This window comes from Cariama cristata, unplaced genomic scaffold (assembly GCF_000690535.1).
Source record: "Cariama cristata isolate BGI_N322 unplaced genomic scaffold, ASM69053v1 scaffold12226, whole genome shotgun sequence".
NCBI lineage: Eukaryota > Metazoa > Chordata > Aves > Cariamiformes > Cariamidae > Cariama > Cariama cristata.
Genome location: NW_009621597.1, coordinates 16,050 through 25,804, shown reverse-complemented (window position 1 = coordinate 25,804; position 9,755 = coordinate 16,050). Strand labels below are relative to the sequence as shown.

Sequence of the window (9,755 nt, the reverse complement as noted above, 5' to 3'; positions counted from 1 at the left end):
TGTCCCCCCCCCCCCCCCTCCCCCAGACAGGCTTTTGCATAGCTCCTCGTAATTGCTGTTAGGTTTCTTAAAATGGAGCTTGGATTTTAAAAGAATCTAATTAACAGTTGAATTTTATACCTATAAGTGTTTTAGTGACTAGAATGGTTAACTTCTCTACTGATCTCAAGACTAAGAAGTTCTTCTTCTAAGAGTTGTCTGTTCTTCTATGTGTCTAATAAAAAAATTGCATACCTCTAAAAGTAATTTGAGAGGTCATTTTTGTATCATCAACAAGAATCCCAAATGAACCAGGGGAATTTTAAATATTTATGTGTGTGCACATGTTTCTGAGCTTTTCAGCTGCACTTTGCTGCACCCACTGTAGGAAGCTGAAGTCCTTTATAAAAAAATGTTGGTTTAGTAAAGCTTACTTCTGCAGCTTCCATATATCAGGTTTTGTCAGTAATGTTCTATGTATTAGTTGTTCTTACGAAGGTACAGCGTGGTAGCCAAATATGTTGGTGGGATACGATGAACGTGGAATTCTTAATTTCTTAGTTTTCTCCTCCATATTCTCTTTTAATTTTATTTAAACAGGTAACTTGCTCTTAATGCAGTGAGGCATTCACACGTGCTTGTATGAATGGCCTAAATTTAAATGAACTGAGTTCTTGTAAGTGTTATTGGAGTAGCTCATGGGAAAGTTGGTGCAGTGTTAAGATAGTTAACTTCCACCAAAGTTTTGAACCATTCTTTTGTGCACATTGTGTTGTCAAGCCTATGAAGTGAAAGTCCATAGGAAGAGTGTCTGCAGCAAACAAGTATTTTCAGTTGCTAAAAATCTTGTAATTTCAACGCTCTATTTCCTTTAAAATGTCTAGGAGGCAGAGAAAGGTGTGAAGTTCCTAACATTGCCACCAGTATTACACTTACAGCTCATGAGATTTATGTACGATCCTCAGACTGACCAAAACATCAAAATAAATGATAGGTAAGTGTTTTGTTTTGGTTTTCATTGTAGAATTTGGACATGTGAATGTATTTTACCAAAAATAATTTGCCAAAATCCTATTTTTGATTCAACTCCAAGAGGAAGGTGTGTGCAGTCATACATGGTGGAGATCCCCAAAAGGTGCATAGATTGAATGTTAAGGTTCTGAATGACAAATTGAATATTTAAATAGTCATTTGTAGGTGTTGTTTTGAATATGAAACAAGTGAATGCATCTTTTAATGCTTTGTGGAACATTCTTTTTGCCGTATGTGGAAAGTCGGTACGTTCCTATAGGCTGCCACAACAGTAATCGGGACAAATAAGTAGTCCTCTGCTTTCCCTCTATTTCCATGCCACTCACTGTAAGTAGTGGCTGATCATTTCTCAACGAGATACGCTGTAGGTTGTAAACTAAATCTGTATTGCAACAACTTCAGTCCCACCAAGAAGGGGACACTGCAGCAGCTGAAAGACATTTCAGAATAATGTTCTAGTCCGATGGCATCTGTGCTTGAAAAGCTGTATTTGTATACTAGAAAATAACAGGTTTTGAGCTTTTCCCTTGACATAGTGAATCCAAAACAGCACTATTTCAGTTCAAGTGCTCTCACTCTTGTTACTGAGGGCATACTTTTTCAGAGGTGCTTATGAAGATTATTTTTATTCCATATTAAAACAGTATAAAGTCTGCCACTGTATGCAGTATACCCTGGATAAAAATGGCATTGTAACAGTAACTTGTTCAATTTTTGTAACTTACTTTAGGAGTAAGTACTGATGTCCTGCATGATAGCATGTGTCTGTCTGAGCTACGAATACAACTGACTTAATTATTTTCAAAACTAGGTTTGAGTTTCCTGAACAGTTGCCACTAGATGAATTTTTGCAAAAAACAGATCCTAAAGACCCTGCGAATTACATTCTTCATGCAGTTCTAGTACACAGTGGAGATAACCATGGTGGACATTATGTTGTTTACTTAAATCCAAAGGGGGATGGCAAAGTGAGTATTGAAAAGCACCTAAACATGTTTGTGTTTTGCAAATACATACTTGCAGTTTTTGTAATGGGCAAATCTTTGGGATTTTTGTTCCCTAACACAAGAGCATGCTGGCACACTCACTTCATCACACAGGGATTTGACTTCTCCTTGTAGTTCTTAGCTTGGTACTCTTTGATTTAGTGCCTATTCTAATGTATCTGGGAAACTTACTTTGTATTTAAAAAAAGAAAAACCAGCAGCCTTTGTGTCTAGTTTTTGCTTTTCAGGGAGGAGCCTGCATTTGGAGGCATTAAAGAATCACGTGCCTTCTTAAGAGGAGCAACTTCATCCTTGTTGTTGGCTTTTGGCAAAAGACTTTTACTAAGGGAATCACTTCAGTTGTGTGTGTATATGTGTTGAAGTTCTACTGCAATCAAATTTTATCCGGCATTTTTTTTTAGGCTGACTTTATGCTGAAGCAAATATGAAAATTTCAAATGTTTCTGTGACTAAAAGTTCAGTATCTTTGCATGTGCCACTGTTACAGGTTTAGGTGACTTGATTGGATTGGATGTTTGTAGGTCAGATGCCTCTTCCCTTGAGTTGACTGGTTTTGTGTGTACGTGACTGTTCACAGTAAAAGTAGAAGTGAGATTTTGCTGTGAATTTGTTGCTATTTGTCTTTCATTCTTAATTTGCTTTATTGTTTTAATTTAAAATTTGCTGTAAATTACTTTAAATGTACAAATAATTACTAGATATCTCGTGCATCACTGCTTTTTGTTTTATTTTACAATAAATAAGATCAATTTTCTGATTCATATAGAAATGTTAGATATTTGGGTAACAATCCTAAGAAAAAGTTTTTTGAATAATTATTGGGCTTTTGATATTAAGTGTAAAATGTTCAAATATTTCAGTAAAGGTTTGGTATTTATGGCCTTCTTTATGCTGAGTGCAAGTAGCAGGTAGCACAAATTATACTGAACTAGATTTTTTTTTTTTTTAAACTCATGCTGCCTGAAGACCAGTTTTAGTTACTTCGAAGAACTGAAAGACATGCCAGAAATAGGAATAATTTATCATTCAGGAACATGTTTTTGTGTGTAAAATTATATTTATATTAAATTTTCTCTCTAGTGGTGTAAATTTGATGACGATGTTGTATCAAGATGTACAAAGGAAGAAGCGATTGAACACAATTATGGAGGTCATGATGATGACTTATCTGTACGACACTGTACGAATGCATACATGTTGGTTTACATCAGGGAATCAAAATTAAGTATGTATACTCTGTGTGTGTTCCAAGTTAAATTTATATACAGGGATTTAGGGCTATATTTTACTTCTAAATTGTTGACAGTCTTCCTATAGAAAGGGGCTTCGTTAGTTATAGTTGGAATTTATAGATTCCGTGGGATCAACCAGCCTTTCTCTCACTTCTGGAAAGTACGTGCTAATCTAGTGTCATCTTTGCTTAGCACAGTAAGGCAAGACTGCGTATCCGCAAAGTGCTTCAGACTTGATTGTTTTGTAGGATAGAAAAATTAGTGGACTAACTTCAGTGATGGAAACTAAATCCAATTGATTATAAATATGTAGATATAAGTATACAAAAAAAAATTAATAGTAAATATTTTTTTAATCCTGAAATGAATATTTAATTCAGAAGTCTATGATACATATTTCATGGAAGTAGTGCATTTTGGCTTGGGATAGAAAATGTTTCTTTTGCCAAAACATGATGATATCAAACTATGTTTTTAATTAAAAGATGAAAAAAGCTGGGTTTGACTTCAAATCAGAGGAAAGTCAAGTGTGTATGAAGAAAACCCTGTTTGATGTAAATCTTGAAATGACATCACAAAAACTGCTTTGTAGGTGAAGTTTTGCAGCCTGTCACGGACCATGATATTCCTCAACAACTTGTAGAAAGGCTACAAGAAGAGAAAAGGATAGAAGCTCAGAAGAGGAAGGAGAGACAGGAAGCTCACCTCTATATGCAAGTGCAGGTCAGCTTTTGAAACAGATCAAGTTCCAACTACCACTACCATTAAAATTCAGAATGTTGAGCCACCTAAGACAAACCTTGATTTTTTTGTTTTTTGTTTTTAACTTACTTACACACTTGGAAGCAGTGTTTGAAAGGAAATTATTGTTTTAGTGCTTGTAAGTGTATTTACATATGCGACAAACCCTAATGAAACAAACAGTACTATATGTTATAGACGTATCTGTTTTCTGTAGAAGTTGTGTGCTTACAAGTAAAAATAGTAAGTGCAGGTGAAAAGAGAAGGACCAGGTTATTTTACATGGCCACTCTGCCACCTCACTTTTATCTCCTTCAGGAATTAGTTTCTAAAATTAGAATGTATCTAGCCATAGGCTGCAAGCCTGGACTACTGCCAAACTGAACTCATCAAGTAGAAGCAGAAGGAGAGAGTGCTTATATTTGCAATTATCTTTTTGGAAAAGCCAGATGGACTAGATTGTTATGAATTGCCTTAAGGAACCTGTTTATGGCTCTTTCCAGAGCCCATCTGGCACAGGAAGATAGAACCCATTTTCCATTTGCCTCCATGTTTCCTTGCATCTTCTTTCTGGTGTTCATAAGTAGAGATATCAGTGAAATTTAGCTTGTTATACACTGCATTTACATTAGAGCTGTTTTCAGTGGAGAAACTGGCAGAGTTGCACTGTTTTGTTGTTCTGTTAACAAAGAATGCATGGGAGCTGTGGCAGACACAGAAAAGATTTTTAGGCCAGCCTCCTTGCATTACACCACTAAAATAATTATGTAACCTTTTTTTAAGTGCCGAGATTGTTAGAACACATGCTTCCAAGATTCGGATCTAAGTGCAAATGGTTTTTTAATTGTTCACGATTTGTAAGAATTAGTGTATTTTAATTACTTACACTATCAATCACAATTTTAAAATTTCATTATAATCTGTATACTTGCAGATTTTCTTCATGAGAACACAAATAGTGTTAGCAGTGTGCCACTATCCAGAGAGTTGGTGACGTTGCATAGTAAAGCATCATGAGAAGGTATACATTGTGCAGCTGAGTGAATATGAATAGTAATCTTTAAATGTAATTTTTCAGATAGTGGCAGAGGATCAGTTCTGTGGTCACCAAGGCAATGATATGTATGATGAAGAAAAAGTGAAATACACTGTTTTCAAAGTATTAAAAAACTCCACGCTTACAGAATTTGTTCAAAATCTCTCTCAAACGATGGTAAGTTTTCTGTAGCTGAATATCTGTATTTATTTTATTACATTATGGTTGCTTCATAGTCTGTCTTCTCCAGGTATTGGCAGCAGTCATAATTTAGACCTTTTAAAACAGAAGATCTCTTTGGGTTTAGTAAAAGTATCTTAGCATTTTTTTTTAATGTTGTTGTTTCCTGTCAAAATTTTTACTTTAGGGATTTCCCCAGGATCAAATCAGATTATGGCCAATGCAAGCTAGAAGTAATGGAACAAAAAGACCTGCAATGTTAGATAATGAAGCAGATGGCAATAAAACGGTAAATACTCATTGATAAAGGGCATTATTTCTGTACATCACCCGTGTTTTTTAGTTCTCTTTAAGAATCTGTAAGTTTGGGACATCAGAATTTTCCGGGTTTTAATCTGTATCTGGTAAAGTTTGGTACTTGAGAAGACTTGAGATTTAGTGGATTGATTGGGATAGGAGGGAGGAGTGTGGTGCATGATCTTTCTTCCATGAAAAAAAGTATTATCATTATTTTTATATTATATTTCAAACAGTAATATCTTTTTGAGTCCTCCATTATTTGGGCAAAACTCTGGAGGAAATGTGTTGCTTAAAATCTAAAACGTTTTGTGTAAATAGCACAGAAAACAGTGAGTGGTTTCACTGACCTGTTACTTATAAAGTGATTTTCTTGCCATAATAATGATAGCTGTTGGTATATTTTTTAAATGAAAAAGAAATAGGTCCATTTTAAATAAACCCTATAATTTTGCTTCATTAAAACTTTTTTAGTGTTTTTATATCCATCATTGTTTCTCTTAATAAACTTCATAAACTTCCTGTCATTAAAACAACTAAAAAAAAAATAGTTCTCCCACTCCTAGGATGTCATAAAGTTCTTGTATCTGATGAAAATGCAGATATCAGGTTATATTATATTCTCCAGAGACTTTTTTTCTTCTTCTGCATCTTTCTATGTAGATGATTGAGCTCAGTGACAATGAAAATCCATGGACAATATTTTTGGAGACGGTAGATCCAGAGATGGCTGCTACTGGAGCAACATTACCCAAGTTTGATAAAGATCGTAAGCATATATGCTAAAACTTGAGTAAATACAAAATACTTTTATTTTGGGTATATCTCAGAAAACATTGTGCGCTCCTTTTTTCAATGGTGGCGTTGATGTGCCCATCAAACTACAGTGCAGAAGTCAGTTTCTCATACAGTTTTTCCCTCGTTTCTCTTCATGTAAGACGTTTCGCATGTTTTTAGAATCACTGAATAGATTTTTATGTATATATAAAGTTGATTTGTAAAAATTCAGTGTTTAAGGCTATTTTAAGGGCATTAATCAAATTAATAAATCAAAGACACATCTTTGTTAAGGTGATTCTCCTCCCTCCCCACCGCAAATAAGCCTTACTTAAAATTAAATCTTGTTTATTAATTGTAGATGATGTAATGTTGTTTCTGAAGATGTATGATCCGAAGACTCGGAGTTTGAATTATTGTGGACATATCTACACACCTATATCCTGTAAAATACGTGAGTTCTAAAGTTCCATTTCATTGTTATAATTGAAATTTTTTAAAGACAATAGATTGCATATCTTTTTTCATACTAATTTTATCGTTGAAAGCAAATATAGGTCAAAGAAAGAAATTCTGATTTCTCCCAACCCTGGATAGTTTTCTTCCCCATGTTGTGTCAGTGAAACTTTCTGCAAGGCTGAGGATGTTGCCTAAATACACCATTGGCTGTCAGTTTATTTTTTGTTACAGGTTTCCTGTATTCACCAGGTGTTTCTGAACATACACAGCTGTTTCAGACTTGCTGTAAAGCTTTGTGATTTGATACTGCTCTCCAGTCTGGTTTTTTTCATTCTATTTCAAGGTTTTTTTGTGGCGTGTACTTCTGCAATAGCTTTATTTTAGCTGTCCTAATTTTTTTTTTAAAAGAGATTACAATTTTTCTCTTGGGAAGGTACCACATTATTTCATTTCTTTAATCTTGGATGGCCTTGCACATGTTTTTGTTGTTGTTCAGATGAAGTGGAAGGAAACCTTAAAGTCTGTCTCTGGGTTGAATGTCAATAAGGGAAGCTAACCTGGAAGGCTCTCTTTCTTAGGCATTTTAAAACTGTTTATCCAGGGTAGAAAAATAAGTTATCTCCTTTTTGCAGGAGGTCTCAGTAGCAGTTAAAGTGCAATGCGTTTCACATTCCTTTTCTTTTCCAATAGGTGACTTGCTTCCAGTTATGTGTGAGAGAGCAGGATTTCCACAAGAAACTAACCTTATCCTCTATGAGGTTTGGATTGATAGACTTTTTGTAATATTTTTGTCTTTTACATGCTACAACAAGAGAGAAAGAAGCTTTATTGGTTAAAAAAAAGGTTGTTCATAACAATGGTAATTTATAAATCATAAGCACTCTGTAACTTGTAGCTTTGAAGTCTACAGTGTTGCAAGAGAGTAGCAGCAGATAGTTAATATCAAAACAGATTTAAAATTAAACAACTAGAAGTGTGAGGCTTTGAAAACAAAAAATCTCTATATGAAGTTCTACGTGAGCAGCTTTGCTGTACTAAATCTGTGCATATCCTCTGAGTCACAGTGTTAGAGGAGTTAATGCTGCTAACATTACTGGCCGTTGTATTTTCAGCGCCCTGCTTAGACAATGGAGTTGAGAAAATGATGCAGCTTCTGCTTCCTTGCCTAAGTTAGAAGTCAGCAAACAAAATACTTAGTCTGCTAACATGTTTCTGCCCAAATACGGAAATAGAAATTCTTTATAACTGCTGTATTTCTTGAGTGCTGAAGATGCAGATCCTGCCAAGGCGAAGTCCTTGCTATAGTAAGAACAAGGAATTTTTTTTTTTTTAATTATGTTTCTTGTTAGCAGTCGTACTGCTCTCTCTGGTGGTTCCAAAAGAGCACGCACACTTCCATCCTAAAAAGCATAACTGTCAGGTACTCCTACTCTCTGCGGGTCAGGGCTGGAGTTTGATTCCAGCTTGTTTAGACAGATGCTTTTATCCCAAGAGGTCATCCTACAGGTTGGTAGGTTGATGACATAATATGTCTATAGATATTTTATAATATATACACTTTTATTATGCTTTGTTATTTTTTTTTAAAAAAAGACAAATGAATTGCTGTACAAAAGTTCCGCACTACTAAAATAAGTGAGCATAATCAGTGTTCTCCAAGCTTCCTGGAAGCTGCATCAGTAGAAAATTAATCTCTGAATTTCGGAAAAATTTCAGTGGCGACAAGATAATGCTGAAAAATACTTTTGAAAATTAAGATAACTTGAGTGAGACTTCAAAGGTAAAAATGAGTAGCCAGCTTTATCCATAGCAATTAGATGTATCTGGACCTTAGCTAAGGTTACATTTAATTTGCATATATCTCTCCCTTTCCATTGGTTTCAGTGGAAAGAAGATAAAAGTACCTTATCTGATGATTTCTTCACTATTGTGATCTTTATTTTTGCCTTCTGTTTGTTCTGTGATCAACAATTTATGTTCTTTATTGCAGGAAGTTAAACCCAATTTAACAGAAAGGATTCAAGACTATGATGTCTCTCTTGATAAAGCTCTTGATGAACTCATGGATGGCGACATCATAGTGTTTCAGAAGTACGTATTTTAAGGGGCCACCTTACCATTGCAATTAAATCACTTGGTTCACTTTGAAAGCAGAACTTCCTTTAACTTAGCGTTTTGAACAAGAGCAAAGTATAATTTTTCCAGCAGTAGACATGTTCTCAGCAGTTCTCATTTGTTTATTCAAAGGGGAAATAAAAAAGTATTTGTAGTATTTTAATTATCACATGCCACATTATTTAAGGAAAAGAAGGTTTCATCCTAGTTTAGAAAACTAATAACCTAGAATAGGTCTTAATATTACCAAAGAGTGTGGTTCAGCAATGCGTCTGAGTTCTGCAGCTTTTACTTGGAGCCACTGTAACTTAGACAGTGAAGAGCCTACCAGCATTTCAGATCTTTGGGTCAGTACCATTACCACTGTACAAGACTCTTGGCTTTGAGCTCCATTCAGCCTAGAACTGAACTAAACTGCTTTCCCTTTTTTTTTTCTTTTTTTTTTTTTTTCCTTTTTTTCCCCGCTTTTACTCATGCTCACAGTAAGTTCCTTACGGGTCTGAGCATATGCAACTCATAGGTGTACTGGTGCTTCAACTGGAGTTTTCTCCAAGGCAAAAGGAGAACTCCTGCATCTTGTATCCATTAAAGGGCTCTTTCATAAGCTTGTCAGGGCTATAAATCAGCATTTCTATGCTCTCACTCCTGATGGTCACACCCAACTGTGTTGCTCTGTTTCTCTCCATGGGCTGACAGTGGGTGGAAGCCAGCTAGTCTATCTTCAGCACTCTTACCCCAGATTATGTGAGATGAATGTATTTCTCATGTCATGCCTTGGAACTCGCATTCCCTGTTGACCCAGTTGGTGTTATGCACTTTTGGCTGGCTGCTGACTCCTGGGTAAGTGCACAGCTTGTACCCTGGTGCTATTTCTCTGCTGAGAAGATAGGGGTACCGGTC

General features: G+C 35.4%; 1 protein-coding gene across 1 annotated transcript in view; it reads left to right on the top strand.

The window, feature by feature from the left end:
* USP7 (ubiquitin specific peptidase 7 (herpes virus-associated)) overlaps positions 1 to 9,755 on the top strand; it is a 43,656-nt gene that overhangs the window by 22,525 nt on the left and 11,376 nt on the right. The window contains exons 12-21 of the mRNA XM_009702025.1: positions 864 to 973; positions 1,823 to 1,979; positions 3,099 to 3,243; positions 3,843 to 3,973; positions 5,070 to 5,204; positions 5,395 to 5,496; positions 6,168 to 6,273; positions 6,643 to 6,735; positions 7,431 to 7,498; positions 8,731 to 8,831. Of these exons, the coding sequence (XP_009700327.1) occupies positions 864 to 973; positions 1,823 to 1,979; positions 3,099 to 3,243; positions 3,843 to 3,973; positions 5,070 to 5,204; positions 5,395 to 5,496; positions 6,168 to 6,273; positions 6,643 to 6,735; positions 7,431 to 7,498; positions 8,731 to 8,831 (1,148 nt within the window). The remainder of the gene's footprint in view (positions 1 to 863; positions 974 to 1,822; positions 1,980 to 3,098; positions 3,244 to 3,842; positions 3,974 to 5,069; positions 5,205 to 5,394; positions 5,497 to 6,167; positions 6,274 to 6,642; positions 6,736 to 7,430; positions 7,499 to 8,730; positions 8,832 to 9,755) is intronic.